The sequence below is a fragment of the Pungitius pungitius genome, chromosome 2 (assembly GCF_949316345.1).
Source record: "Pungitius pungitius chromosome 2, fPunPun2.1, whole genome shotgun sequence".
Classification (NCBI taxonomy): Eukaryota; Metazoa; Chordata; class Actinopteri; order Perciformes; family Gasterosteidae; genus Pungitius; species Pungitius pungitius.
In genome coordinates, this window is record NC_084901.1 from 2,891,384 (window position 1) to 2,907,385 (window position 16,002).

At 48.3% G+C, this 16,002-nt stretch overlaps 1 protein-coding gene across 1 annotated transcript; it reads right to left on the minus strand.

Annotated features, from left to right (window-relative positions):
- Positions 1-10,575: 10,575 nt before the first annotated feature.
- Positions 10,576-15,425, minus strand: LOC119210394 (protein FAM180A). Its single transcript, XM_037460321.2, has 3 exons — positions 15,339-15,425; positions 11,762-11,853; positions 10,576-11,615 (listed from the first exon to the last, which is right to left on the minus strand). The coding sequence occupies exons 1-3, from the start codon at positions 15,415-15,417 to the stop codon at positions 11,283-11,285; spliced, it is 504 nt and encodes a 167-aa protein (XP_037316218.2). The 5' UTR covers positions 15,418-15,425; the 3' UTR covers positions 10,576-11,282.
- Positions 15,426-16,002: the final 577 nt, after the last annotated feature.

Genomic DNA, 16,002 nt, shown 5'->3' on the forward strand with positions numbered 1-16,002 from the left:
AGTTAAAGCTCTGGAATGAGAAAAATAAGGTCCAGCAGGTCTGTGATTAGTTTAGTTAACGGACTTCAGCTGTGCTCCCTTGTTCAAACTTGACAGAATTTTGATTGGTTGTGTGCGCGTGTGTGTGTGCGCGCTCGTGTGTGTGTGTCCGTGGGCGGTGGGGGTGGTTTGGGTGGGGGATCTGAAATCCCTCCATCCACCTTCCACGCGCCTCCCAATGAAAGACCGCCATTCACGGCGCGGACCCGAAGCCACTCAGCAGATGCTGTCAGCTAAACACGTTATTTTAATGATGAGCATGCCGGGAGGGACAAAGACCGACCTGAAGACCGAGCGGCACGAAATGCCTCCACCCCGCCGCGCCGCATTCTCACTCAAACATCATCATCATCATCATCATCGCAGAGGCAAATCTCCACCCCGACCCGTCAGCTCCGGCTCATTAAGTTGTCGTGCTCCTTTCCGTCTTCCCGCGTACTCCGTGCTGCATTTTATTGAATTTCACCCCTCATTGTCACGGTGTCACTCGGTTTTTTTTGTCGTTGCAATGAAAGTACAACAACTGCAAGATGTTTGGAATGCAAAAAAAAACGTTTCACGCATTTCCACCACAAACAAAACCACCTGGCGGAAGATGCTCGGAAAGCTTAGAAATGGGTGAAAATCCAATACGTACTTAACTGTTTGACCCTCCGAAAAATAGCTTCGATAGGAAAAGTAGATCTTTCTTAGCGGTTGATTTTTTTCTTTCTCTGGTGTGAGGAACATGTTGTTTTAACCTCCAGTTAAACTCGCATCGGCGGCGGTGCTGAATCAGCCAGACTTTGATAACATCTACAGTGATTACTTTGACAGTAAACACCCTCAGTGATTGATACTGATATATAGATAATGCATATGAATTGGAGACAATTGTCAAAAGGAGGGGGAGGAAAAAAAAGCGCCTTTGGTAGAAAGCACATTCCACCCCAGTGCCATTTAACATAATTTACTTCTACCTCAAGCCAAAGGATGGAGACAGAGATGAAAGTTTTATCTTCTGTATCTGAATTCCTGTAATTTCACTGTCACCGTGGATCGTCACGTCAAATACAAATACAGGAATGCCAATCAGGTGGAGGGGTTGAGGTCGCTGAATAGTTGCCATTGTGTTCAATGTGGTGGACGGCAATGTATGTATATATATATAAATATATTCTGTGGGCGTTCTTAGCTTCAAGGAGATCACGTCGGCGTCAATTTCCGGAGGGTCGCGATTGTCCTATTGAGCCTTCATCGAAGGTCACGGGGGCCACTTGTCTATTGCGGTCCTGGTGTCAATCACAATGATGACCTCTCTGACCGAGCCGGGGAAATGCAGAAGAGGCAGATTTTCTGCTGTCGCTGCAACTCCTTCGACAAGCGAAAACACAGTGAGGATTAAGGGTTAAGGGGAAGTTAAGAAATGGGAATATTGACTGCATTATAAAATATGCCGAAAATCCGCCCCCGTGTTTTGGTGGAAGATATTTTAAAATGATTGCAAACCCACAACATGCAACCATGCGTTTAAAACATTAGCAATAATCCATATCATTGATGAAGTTGACGAAGGGACAGTTTTATAACTGATTATTGTTTTTCCACCATAAATTAATGCATTAAAAAAAAAATCCCCCAGAAATGAAGCGTTAGAAGCATAAAAATTCCCACTCCAGGTTCCCTCCACTGAAACACGTGTTCCCCACAGGGTTGCAGAGAAACCTCCACCCTCGGCTCCACCTGGTTAACGTTGCACTGCGATGACATTGACCGCCATGGACAACAAAGGCCGTTACAGCCCGTCGGCCATGTGATGATTTTATCCATTTCCCCCCCCCCAAGGTTTACTCTGCTTTGACACGTCAAAAGGAAAAGGGCTGCTGTGGAAAAGGCCTGTTGGACTCCAAGGCACAGACCAATGAACCAGGGCTTGGTATCTGTAGCTGATAAATATGTCAACACGTGACAGCCAGTCCATCAGAGTATTAAAAGCTTTATGCAAGCCTGCACATCAGTCATAACGCCTCCGGGTCTCGGCATCAGTCTCCGTGTCTCCGCCCGAGTGCAGAGTAGCCAAACAAAAAGATAAGGTGCTCCGTCCGTCCGAGGCAGCGTAAACACCTGAGGAACCCCGAAGGCTCCTTTTCCCACCAGACGGGACACTTGTTTGAATTGTAAAGATGGATGGATTCTTTTCCGCACCACCGTGCAAAAAATAAACCCTCTGATGTGTTGGCATTTTCTACTACCTCTTAATGCATTTCTTCAGGATTCTTCGGGGTTTTTCAAAGTTCAAAGGTGAGTGCTGTCTGCCTCAGAGGATCAGAGGATATACAACCCCATTAGGCTGAGAGGGGGGGGGGGTTCCTCTGGAAGCACATGGCTCAACTGCCGTCGCTTTACACACATCGGCAGATTGTTCGGATTCACAGAAGCCCCCCACCCCACCACCCCCCCCAGCACACTACCTGCACTATGAGCAGATGTGCCAGGAGCTGCGGTCCTTCATCCGTGGGAGAAGCATGACGAATGGCTGAAATTTCACCAAAGGCCAAAGGGGGCTCGAGTCGTATCCCTTACCCGACCCCCTGGCATTGGACACAGATGCATGATGTCAGTTCCCATGCGGCGGGACCTGGAAGGGGACCGCGAGCCCTCTTTGACACGCACTACGAATGTCACCCCCCTCCCCCCCCATGGAGACGCAACCCCGCGGCCACTCGCCCTGAACCCCCTCGTTTTTCCCAGATACCCAACCTCAAATTATCCGGGTCTCGGAGGAGCAGCAGCGCTTTCTTCCACTTCGACATCCAACCCCCCCCCCCCCCCCCCCCTTCCGCCGTTCCCCCTTTCCCACCCTCCGAGGCCCCCAGACACCCACCGAGGCCAGTCACCTGTGGAAGGAAGCACGTGGTGCAGGGAAAAAGGTCCACGGTATGTTTCAGTTTTTTCAGGTCATGGGTTCCGCGCGTTGGTGGCCTTGTAACTTCTGGAGCTTTCGCTGTTATTCATTGAAACACTTCACAGACCCTCCATGGAGTCGATAATATGCTCCCTGCAAAAACAAAGCAATTATAAAATGCACCGGTGCACTTTTGTCCTTCCACCGTGAAAAAACCCAACATACGCCTCTTTCTTCTTAGTGAAATAGAAGAATAAATCCAGCACCTACTGTTATTTTGTGCTGCGGCTTGAAGCATGAATGGAAGGCAATGAATGAATGAATGAATTTGCAGTCAGCAGGTGCTGAATGTAACAGTGTGTTATCTGTGTCATTACCCCGTAGAAGCTGGTTTTACTGTGGAAACACTCAATGTGCTTCCAGAGATAGGTTTTCCAAAAATGGTGGCCGGTTTTCCCCCCCTTCGTTATGACATCACGGTTTAGCTTTTCCTCTACATTAATCTCCACTGTGGCGTGTAAAATCCATACGTTTATGCAGTTTGAAGGTATGTCACTTTTTAAAGATCCACATGATTCATGTCTGTTAAGAGCCTGTATTTTACGACTGTTCTCAGTTAAATGTATTGACTCAACATAGAACAATAACAGGTATAAATTAATGTGAAACAAAGACCCATTAATCAGATTAAAGGGCCTGTATGGCAGCAACATGGGGGGGGCATACTCGCCCGGTGACACCCTTCGCTTATAAATTGGGGCTTGTGTAAACTTCCTGCTGATTATATGCTTCCTGAGGTCAGGGGTCAACTGACGAGCATGACTAATCAAGAGATAAATCAACGCCTGAAAGCATTTTGTCATCGGCATACTGGAATTCGATTAGCTTGAAGTTATTGCAAGGAGCCTCGATTGGCCCCGTTACTCATTTTTGATGGACGATGTTTAAATTTACACTCTGCAGACACGGCATTGGTGCTGCAACATGCAAGTTACATCACAGATGATCTCTTATCTAGTGAAATAAAATAGCGCAACGTCCTCACGATGGGCTAGATTTTCTGCCCTTCGAGATTCCTGGTTCCCAGACAGTGCACTCTTAACGGTTTTGTTGATGTCGTGAAGTTTCATCCGACAACGTCATCAGCTCAAAATACTTTGATTAATGACCTGCAAAGCTAATGACGTCACCATTCCGACTCTGCTGCACGTTGTGTTTGCGCGCTCACACGCTAGACCAGAGAGGGGAAAACATGGTAAACATTAAAGCTGCTAAATACCAGCATGTTAACATACTTTGTTCAAAGTGCGACGCAGGAAACTTGTTGTCATTCTTCATCTCTAAAGACCAAAGCAATCAAACTCTGAGTGACACACTGATTGAGGCTGAGACACTTCAATGGATACTCCCCGGATGAGTGATGTCATCTGAATAACTTTGATCTTTAATTGTCGTAACTGCTTTGCATGCTGAAACTAAACGTTGCCTTTAACATTGCAACAAGCATTTTCTCTCCAGCGGTTTACCCTAAAAAAAAACAAATAATCACAATTTTCCTGAATGTATTTTCCTCTCGGCTCCAACAACATGAGTTGTACCGCTGGAAAAGTTCCATTTTCCTTATTATTCCTTTTTTTTCCGAATCGCTTGAGGCGTTGAGTGTAATACCTTCAAAGCTTTGACAGGCTCCAGCAATGCCTTCGTTCTCACGTGTGGTGTGCCGTCCAAAGAACAGGCTCATGACGGCGAACAGTCAGCCCCCCCAAAAGTGGATCGCAAACACATGTGAAGAAGAGGTATCGCGAATGGAACTTGGAGGCCATTCAAGACGTTTGGGAAGAAACGGACTCACTGGTGGGCCCGTCCATCCGTCAACAGCCAGATCTTCACCCCAGCACCGACTCGCCGGGCTGCCAACGGACGACCATCATGGAAATCCTTCGAGAGCCCCCGTTCTGACCCTCCTCCCCTCCTCCGTATCACTTTGGGTTGTTTGTTGTTCGATCGGCCGTCCGACAATTCAATTACAGTGAGCTCTGCAAGCTGTCACTCCCCATTTTCTTGATTACTTCTGCAGGGTGACCCCCCCCCCCACCCCCCACCCCTCCCCCCAACACACTTCTAAACGTTGAAAACTGAATGACTTTTAGGTCCGGAATAATCAATAGTTAAACCCACTTTATGCCTGCAGATCAAACGTAATGCTCCGCCCCCACGGAGTCGCTCAGGGTTTAAGTCAATGAGGAAGTGGTTGGCAGCGAGGGTCCATGTGGAGTCACGGCGTTTCATTAGTTTTACCCTGTGAGCATCTGGGACCGCCTCCACCCAAAGCAGATGAATAGTACTAATTAGCCAAGTGGGCGATCAGGATTCCATCCGAGCCGTGGATTGATTGGGAAAGCATTTTAACCTGCGGACTCATATTCCCAGTGGGGGGGGGCTGCGGGGCAGACTTCTTCGTCTCAGTTCCGGATTGGGTTGAATGTCCATCCTGCCACGAGTGGGTCAATATATATATATATGTGTATAGCTTGAGCCGCAATATTATAGGTTGTTTCAATGATATATTCATTAATGTGATTGTAGACAAATACTACTTATAGTGAAATGCTAATTTGTGCATTTTTAAAAAATAAATCTATATTCATCCTTATCCATGCAATGATGAATCAGGATATATATACAGTATATATACATTACTAGATTCCATTGTACAATGGCAGACTACATTGATTATGGCATTATTTATGGGGATTACTTGCATCGACCGATCAGCATTGATCACGCGCAGCCATGCACAGAATGTCAATTAAGCACGTTCTTCATGAGGTCCATGCCTGAAGTTTTGATTCCACGCAAAACCGCTGATGGCCGGAGGAAACACAGCAAGGGAAGCGTGAGCTGTGCGCCACGTGTTCCGACTTTTGGGGAACCGCGGAACCGCTGCCAGACACAGGCACGGACCTCCTGGGTGAAGTGGGCTGGATCTTGCAGGAATGCGATCATATGTTCTGGTATTTTCAAAGGAGTGCCTTCAAGATACACATTCCTTAGCCGACCGGTCACGCGACCGTGACAGTTCTGATCCGAGGTTACGGACGAACATTCAGTCCCCGCATTTTGTTTGCCCGCATTTACACTGTTCAGTTGCCTTTGTTTTTCTATCATTTGTTTCACGTAAACACCTCCCTCTGTGAAGGGAAACAAAGCTTTGTCCAAGGACTGCGGAATGGAAGCGGTCACTCGAGGTCAGCGCGAGGACAAGGACGTCCAGCCGCCCCGTACCTCGGCAGCTCGTACAGATGATATACAAATCAGGTGGAGACATGTGAGCGTAAGCAAAGTGTGAGTCAAGGGTTGCCATACGACTCCCGGGGGCCCTGTAGACTTCTTCACACTCAGTTTGACACCAAACACACAACGAGGCAGGCAGGCAGCCCCCTCGGGAAGTGGCCACCCCCCCCCCCCCCCCTCCATCTCACACACACACAAACGCCACATCTCCCTGTTGCTCTTTGAGAAGGAAGCGGCCATTCCCCCGTCCTGACGCGCCGTTTCCTGAGCGTGTTTACGCTGAAAACGCGGCGTCCATTAAAACCAAACTAAGATGGCCGCAGTTAAAACAAAGCCGGCACGCAGAGTCGCTTCGTGATGGATTCTTCTCTAAACAGGTAGAACGGGGGGCCACGAGGGACCGGGCACTTTGAGTTTGATTAATCTGCAGTCAAGTGTTTGATTTACGGCCACCTGCTGCTGCTGCTGCTGCTGCTGCTGAATCGCTCTCCGTCCATCACAGACCTCAGCGAGGAGCGAGGCGTCAGGGTGTCAGAAAACATTTGGTTTTCCCAAAGGAGGAATCAAATGTTTTACCGTGTTTACGCCGGCGGATCCCCCCGGAGTCCCGCCAGGTTCTATCTTCGGCCCACGGTTGGTTTGGAAATCCATACTATAGAGCTCTTATTAGGAGCAATTCTGCTGCGCTATGAAAGTTTATATTGAGTTCGATATCCAATGCGTGATTGGTTAATACGTCTGAAAGGGGGAAGGTAACATGCAAGGATTCAACTTGAAGGGGGGGGTGTTTGAGAAAAGCTTCGAAGCGCAGTGATTTTGGCTTTCACACTCCGAACCCACTCCGTCTGTAGCGTTTCATCAGCGGGCCTTTTGATTGATTCAGCAGACTCTCATTATAAAAGACAGCTCTAACCAATGTAGCACATCTTTAAATTTGCTTAAATTGCCTCAGTTAATCCTATATGTCTTCGGTAAATGACAAGGCACAGAGCCGTGTGGAGAACACCAGTCGTAAAATGCCATTCGTCACGCCCGCCGTCTCTTAGCAACAGTGACAGGTTCAGAAGTGAATTTACTGATGGCTTCATTCCAAGTGGGTACATGATACCTACTAAGAATGAAGAGGGGACTTCTCTTCATTGGATCTGCAGTGAGGTGAGTGCCACACGTACGTGTAATACATGCACTTACATGCACATTACGCGGTTTGCATCCCCAGGAGAGTTTAAGCTTAGTGTGAACCAGCCTGACCGTTGGATTAAGGGTTCAATGATCATCAACACAAGGTTTCATAGTCATCACAATAGTTCAATATGTTTGCTGTTGTCACAGAGTGAGAAAAAGCAATGGACACAGGCTGCATTTTGATGACTGTGAAACCTTTTAATAGCTATTCCAAACATTGTTGATCATCACTTGACACCAACCCCTAAAGCCTGACCTCTGACTCTCAGGCAGGTCGGAGGGTTTTATGAGGTCAAAAGCACCAAAAAACAACAACTTGTTGATTGAATAAATGAGGTATATTGTGTTGATTTGTGACCTTTCTGCTACTGGTGGTCTTGCGGTATCCCCTTTGTTTTCAGGCCTTCTGCTAAGCTGCACGTTGAGAACAAAATGTTGAACTATTTCTTTAGTTTAAAAAAAAGTATTGATTGGACCTCATGGCTGCAGGCTGCGACGTGAGACTCCCCCCCCCCCCCCCCCCCCAGCTCCACCCGCACACAGATGCATCGTCAATCCCTCAAGGGGGCCCCGCTGAGGCCGCTCCACCTGCAGCCGGACTCCACCGAGCCAAATCCAGGCGGGCACCCGGGGGGGGAGCGACTCCCGCCGCACCTCATAACAATGTCCGATAGCGGTCCGAGGGGGAAGCTTTATCTCCGATCTCACGGCCTGCTGACTCCCTCCCATCGCCTTATCAAACGCTCTCCCAAACCACGATGGGTGGGAAAGCTGAAAAAAAAGAGAGCGGCTCCCAAACTGGGACGGACACGTGTGCGATTTGAACGACAGGGAATGTACAATATTGACAAAGGCCCTGCATCAGTGAAGTGTTTGTGTTGTGTTTTATTCATGCTCTGGAGCTCAGCTCAGCTACGCTGGAACATTTTCCATTCGCACAGCTGTTAAAGAAGTTGTGTAGCACAACCGTTAAGATCCCGCTCGGAGAGACAGTCATTCGTCTGATAAGAAATGGCGTTTTTCCACATGAACATATCGTGTCGACGGATCTGCAAAGAGAAGAATGTGTGGCTGTTTGAATTTGCCAGAGGAATGTTTTTAATGGCGTCCACACATCGTGATTTGCCTTCTCGCGATATCCGGGGCTCGGCGTTCGTCAAGCCGTACCGCGAGTCATTTCCGAGTGGCAGGTATGATTGAGTTGTTTTAAGTCGGTGCAGCATGGGTGGGTGTGCGTGCGTGTGTGTGCGTGCGTGCGACACACTGTGACGCCTCGTCGGTTCCTCTCTGCCAGCAGATTGGAAGCTCGAAAATATGTCTGACAGCTGCGGGGGGAGAAACACATGCAGCAGTTGAACAACTGCGTGTTCAGCTGGAGGTTATCGCAGGATATTTCTACCAAAGGAAAAAAAAAAAAAGCATGCCAGTTTTGACAAGATTCGGCTTTAATTGAGCCAGGAACCCACGGGAACGAAACCCCAAGACAAATTAAAAGTTAATTTGTGTGTCTCTGTCTTCCAGCTGCCCGCTGATGTGACAAAAATATACTGCCGTAGAGTTCAAGAGATCTTACAGCTTCATGTGGCCACGCTATGAGCTTGAGACAGAGAGCATTGCCACTTGTGCAACTTGATCTACTTAAAGTCCAGTTGTATCCATTTATCCTGACAACATCTGCACGAATCAATGGAAAATAACCAAATTGTGCTGACGAAAAAAAGAGTGAGGCCTGTAGGTTAGAAAATGCCTCCCCCTAGTGGGCATGTTCATGTGAAAAAGGACGAATATTTACCCACAGGAGACATTACGGATACAAACAGGCAGGTTTAATTGTCTCCTTGAAGAGAGCAGACTTCATGTAAAATTTATATATAACACTTTTCAGTAAAGTGTCATTCAGCTCTAATGGTTTCTGTGCAGTGGATGACTGTAAAAGGCGAGGAGTCCTACCTGCAGAGTCCTCTATTAGAAATAAAACTTGTGTAAAAGTGATATCATTTTAAGGAGTGGATGCCCAAGCAGTGAGTCAGGTTAGTCCACTTAGATCCACTTTCTGCAGCTAATCAATCATCGTGGATTGATTTCCAGATGAGGAGTTCTGTTTGCAGCCACTTGGTGCTGCTCTCTCAACATACTTTATGCCGCTGTGGGTGACGCATGGCATTAAGTGATAATACACTAAATGGATAAAACAAAAAGTCCACAATCATATCTCATGTATATTGATAAGTCAATAACCGGGATGAGAGCCTCGTACTTTCTTATTAGATCTGCGGCCCGATCACACAAGGGTAAAGTGGCAATAAAAAGAAGCACTGCGGTTAGTGAGTCATTTTGAAACTTTTCAACAATGAAGGTGAACTTTATGACAACATCCTCGAAAAACTACGCTGCATTACAATGTGGGAATCGGCCTATGGGAAGGCCTTAATGGAACCGTCAGGGTCGATCCTGAGAGCTCAATCCTAAGATTAACTGTCGTTTGTGTTTTTTTTTTTTTCTTTTCTTCAATATCTCGACACTGTGCCCCCGAAACATCCCGAAACTCGTCATCATCATTAGTGCGCAGCGGGGGAAGCGGAGGCTGATCCCAAAAACTGCACACTGCGAGTCTTCGACTCCTCATCAATCAGTCCCCTCCCGAGTCGGCGCCGGAGGCCCGAGTGCTGAGAAAAATGAGAGTACGCAGCAAAGCCTGTGATCGTCACATTCACCATTTTTATGTGGCAGGAATTGACGAACATCGGGTGACCAGTATATATATTTTTTTCGAGGCTTGAGCTGAATCCACACACACACACGGAACTGTAGGCAAATGTAAAAGCAATCGACTGGAGGAGTGAAAACAGACGTACCAAAGAAGCACCTCTTTGCCGTAATGATGGGTGTCTTTGAAGCTTTTCAGCTTGCTCAAAAGACCAATCAGGGGTTTTGATGTACACACGGGCGCCGCTTATAGACGGCGACGGCGTCTGAGGTGCTGCAATCAGCTTGATTTAGCATATTTTAAAAGCCCCTCAAAAAAGGTCAGTACGATCAGGAAAAAGTCTACCGGTCCATTAGAACCGCGGCAAGATCTGCACGCTACTTCTGTGACTTATTTCTCACCAAACAGCTGTTTAGACGGCAAAGTGGATTAAAAAAAAATACAAAAAAAACAGCCATCGTTCTGCTTGCTCAAACACACAGAGCTTTTATTTCACTCTCCACATAATGTAGGGTGGATTAAACAGAATTCATTACATTTCCAGTCAGTATGGGACTGAATACAAATGAGCACGGCGGAGTAAGACAATTGGCAAAGCGATTAGATCAGAGTCTCCCAGGCGCCTTTGTCTCAAGGCGTCCTCGTCCCGGTTTCCTGTTCCTTCATCCCTGCTGTTCGACTAAATCAAATTAACTGCAAGTAGGTAGACGAGCCGGATCGGATTACATTTTTAAAGAACAAACATACATTTTCATACATGTAGGGTATTTGTTTCAGATGTTCTCATTTGAACAAAAGTGATGTCGTTTTATATCCGCATATAATAGAATACAGGGTGAATCCAGCGTACAATTGAACCCTCTGCATGTTTTGCCCACTAGATTTATTGAGAGGATAGTTGTGGAAAAAGATGAGTGTTTTCATTCTTCACACAGCTCAATGCTCATGACGTGTTTGGGTATCGGGGCGGACCCTAAAAAAACAAGAAGAAGCAGAGCTAAGTGCATTAACTTTTCAGATATTCTCAGATTCAATTCACTACCCTTCTTCACTCCAGATAGTTAAGTTGATTTGTGTGATTTCTTCCTATAGCAATCCGTGCTCTAGATACACTGCAGAGTTACGTCGGCGCTGTATAAAACCCGATCCGCACTGTAGCTCAGTATTTGACGCTCAAGAGGGTCCGAGGTCCCTCTGAAGGGTCCTGAACAGCTGCGTAACGGCGTCCGTCCACGCCTCCCTCCGCTGCTGCTGCCCGTCGACCCGAGCCAGGGTCTGAGCGGCGTAGACCAGGGTCAGCACCGTCCTCTCGAAGTCCTGCCAGCTCAGGGGTCGCCGGCGCCGGCCGAGCTCCGCCGCCAGGCGCCGGACCTCCGGGAGGCTCTTGGGCAGGACGTCCTCGCAGATGACCTCCAGCTTCTCCACGCTCCTCAGGGAGGCCAGCTCCTCGTCGGCGATCAGCAGGGCGCGTTCCCCGTCTTGGATCTGCACCCCGGCGAGCAGGATCTGGGAAAGAGTCGAGCCAGGAGAACTGAACCAACTTGGGATCTAAGATGACTCGGGGCGGATCTTTTGCACAATCTCAACACATTTAAGAGGGGTTTTTTTTTCTAATATGTCAGCACCTTCAAACCAACTGGATCTGGACTGACCTCGAAAAGCAGGTTGACGTCCTCCTCGGATGACTGGAACGTGGGGTTGATCAGCGAAAACGCCCCGCGCCTCATCCTATACGGATACAGCGCTGGAACACATACAGGGACAGGAAATCGGATTAGAGGACACCACGTTATTCCAAAGCTGGAAAAAAAAACACAGCTACGTTACTGCTTAAATATTATGCAGGTGATATAGACCCGTCCCCAGCTGGAAGGAGAGTAATTGGTCTGCCACCCGAGCTACAAATGACCCCAAGTGCACCCAGAGGTGAGATGTCTCCGGTCACAGGCAGACCGGAGACACCACAGTCGTGTCCAGACAGAGCCGGAATGAGACCTTCTGCCGCGGCCAAATCTCTCTGATAAAAATCCCATGAAATAAGTATTTTACTGAAGGAGACAACCAGGAGGTCTAAGTAGCCTGTAATTAATCAAGTACTTCAGGTTCATCTGAGTCAAATTACAGTCTGGTGCCCTTGAAGAGGACTATTATTATATTACCATATTCACTGTGTCCTTTAAATCTAGTAGTTATTTATCTGTAATTACTTGAAACTAGGTACTTTCTTGTTTTCTGTATTTTGTTTTCTCTACGTCATTGTTGACACCTAAAGGGCATGTGTGTTTACGAGGAGTGATTTATGAACGAGCCGGGTCGGGTAATGGAAAGTCTTTTGTCAATAATAGGACTGCTACTGCAGATTGTGACTCTCTCTATTTGTGAGAGTGCTTCAGATTCGGATTGGAGTTAAACCTTCCGTTGAGCTTCTCCACCCTCCTTCCACTCTTTCTTTCTGCTCTGCGTAGATCGACACTCGGCTCACGCACACACAGCGAGGTGTACACACTGGAACGCCGGGCGGGAGATTGGATTCAATCCACCATTCAACAGTTCTGCAGAAATGATCACCGCTCGCTCCCCGGAAGCCTACGCCGTGCACGCTGGCTGACCCCCCTCCCCTCCCCCTGTGTACCTGCTTCCTGCTTGGGAGACGGCCACCATCCATCCAAAAGTTCTGCAGAAGCCTATCGGCGATTAAGTTGAGGCAATTGAAGAGTTAAATGACTCGTGTTTCTTCGCCAGAAACTGCCGGCAGCAGCCAGCTAGCTTAGCTTAGCTTAGCACACAGAGTGGAAACATCTGGACCTGCCTCGGCCCAATGAGTTCTGACACGCTTAAATCATTTTGAACCACCCAGACACCAAATAAACAGCCCTGAGAACGCTCCCTGACATGAATGCACCAGAACCTACGGGGAGGGGGGAGATTTAAAGCGCTCATTGTTCTGGTGATTCCCAAATGTGAGATCGAGAGCGGAGGAGAAGTGTCTCGGCAGTCGCATTAGACACTTGAAGAGACACTCCAGCTTCTGTGGGACACTGTCAATGCAAACAGAACAACACCCAAAGGGCAGCGTGCTCATTACAACAAGGCTCGGGTTGTTGAAGGATCAAGGAGCTGCATGGGAACGACACACCGGGGACCGACCCGATGCTGATTTACATTTAGAATGATTAATATGTCATTTGCATAAAGGTTGTCTACTACTCCCCGTCGCTGTTTGCAGTGCGCGTCAGCGCTTTGGCATGCGGTGAAGTGGGTTGTTTTATGCTTCCAGGGAAACAGCAGTTTGCAATGAAATGTTATTTCCTGTTAACACAGAAAAAGGGCCACGTGTCTCGTGACGTTCACAGAAGCATCCATGCAAAGGAAAACAAACAGCAAAACCAAACAGGCAGAAGGGAATCTGAAGGCCAAGTTTGCCCTTCGCTGCTGGTCCAAAAAAGACGAGGAGACGGACAAGCGGAGCAACGACCAGAGCGGAGTCTGAAAACACAGCCAAAGAATAACAATGAGAGAGGCCAGCGGGCAGAGGGAGGGAGGAACACCAGGCGGGCGATCTGGCGGGGAACCGAGGCGCTGATGAGAAGACGTGGAACAGCGCCGGAGTGTGTGTGTGGAGGTCCGTTAATGAGAAGCTAAGGGTCACCGGTGGGCTGGAGCTGCGGATGGGTAGGGCATATTTCCGATGTAGGCGCCCTCTCTCCTTGCAACATCTCAGCTTTCCCACACCTCGGGGCTGGTTTCGGAGGCCGTTGACTCCTCAACGCTTTACCCCCCTCCCCTCCCCTCCCTCCCTCCCTCTGGCAACAACCAGTGTTGGGATGGGCAGGGCGTCCCCCAACCTCGTTAACGACGGAGTCGTAATCTGCCGCTAACCGCGTGCAAGGAGATGAGGGAACAACAAAGGTCCATTAATCAGCGAGGCTAAATGGTGTTCCTGCCTGGAGGGATGTCTCAAAATAGAGGAAAAGGGGGGGTGGGGGATACAGGAGGAAATTTAAATTCACCTCTAAATGATGTTAAAACTGTATGTAAACAGGCTTCCCTTCCATGTCCCCACGCTGAGACGAATCCCCGAGAGGCTGATGATGCAATGAAGTCAGACAGATGAACACTGTTCATTTGCCGCGGTGACTTTTGTTTTCATTAAAGCGCCAACAGGTCCGACCAGAAATATTATATGTAGTGTCTACGGTGGCCGAGAAGGTTCAGACCAATACCAAAGCCACGACAGAACTGCAAATGCCACAACACAACACGAACGCCACAACACAAAAGCCACAATACAACCGCAAACGCCACAACACAAAATACAAAAGCCACAACACAACCGAACGCCGCAACACAACACGAACGCCACAACACAACACGAAAACGTTAGCTAAAAGATGCGTGGTGCCATTTAGCTAACGTTTTCGTGTTGTGTTGTGGCGTTCGTGTTGTGTTGCGGCGTTCGGTTGTGTTGTGGCTTTTGTATTTTGTGTTGTGGCGTTCGCATTGTGTTGTGGCTTTTGGTATTTGTCTGAACTTTCTCGGTCACCGTAAGTGTCGCCAAAGTTCTGGATACGGTTGAAGTGGCGATAGATGGGGAGAAAGGGGGACATTTGTCTCCCTGATAATCCGTCCACTCAAAACAACTGGAAAGCATTTCTTATACGGCTTATTACACAATGTTTAAGGGCCAATCAATCGTGGTGAACTTATAGCTCCGCCCTCTCGTGTCAATTCTGGTATCCAAAAAAAAACCGGCCGATAAACAATCTTCTTGTCACACGGGATCAATCTCTTAGTTTAGTCCCTTCGCCGTCTCAACTGTAACACACATTTATGCACGTGGACCTAAAACTAAGAACTGAACCGTGAGTCAAATCGTTAACGCAAATCACGTCAGCGTTTTTTCGCATTAAAGTGACGCATCCGGAGGTCTCCAGCGATGGCACGAGATGCGACTGTTGAGAAAGGAATGTCCTCGGCGATGTGGATCCAGCGGAAGGCCCAGCCGCTTTTCTTTGGAAAAAAAAAAAACGATCCGTCGGCGTCTTCTCCTCCAACGGTCCCCCGAGGTCACGCATTCCGTCACAGAACCATGCGTCACGCGCATGAGCGAGCCCAGATTTAACCAGCCCTGGATGGTTAAATCTGGCGGTCGGGTTCTCCACACCATGTTTGGCACCGTGGATGAGGATGGAGATGTTAAGCTTGCGTGGAGCCAGGAGGTCCACCTACCTTTGCTGTGGCGCTGCTGACCGGCTGCCAGGTACACGGACAGGTGAGCAATGACGAGGAGAGCCCACCACTGTGTCATGTTGACCCCCCCTCTCCCTCTAAAACACACACACACACACGGTCCTCTCAGGAGAGCCGCATCTCAGCAATGAAACCGCTCCGACTTCCCAACACTTTCATACCAAGGATCATTCCTTCATTTTTTTGTTCATTGCCACCTCCTTCCATCCTCCCTCCCTCCATCCTCCCTCCCTCCATCCTCCCTCCCTCTCTTTTTGTTTTTATTTCTCTGTGTGTGTGTGTGCTCTCATCTGGAAACCCTCAGGAATTGGCTGGATATGCCTCGCAGCGACTGGATGGAGGAGTGTCTCTCTCTCTCCCTCCCTCCGATTGTCCAGATAAGTGCGTGGCGGACGGATCGGGGCCGAAGTCACCCGAGCCGGAACCGAAGCCGAGCCCGTGGTGCGAGACGTGAGCTTGGCCGAGGTAACCGCGTCTCTCGTGGCGATCACGTGACCATCCGTCACCACAGGGCAATATTTACAAAACACCGTTTTGGTAATTTTAATAAAACACGTTTTCAATTGCAAAATTTGGCTTCCAGGCGTCTCTGTTGAACAATGAAGATCATACATTGGGGTTCTTTGATAAAGTAAAGCAGGAT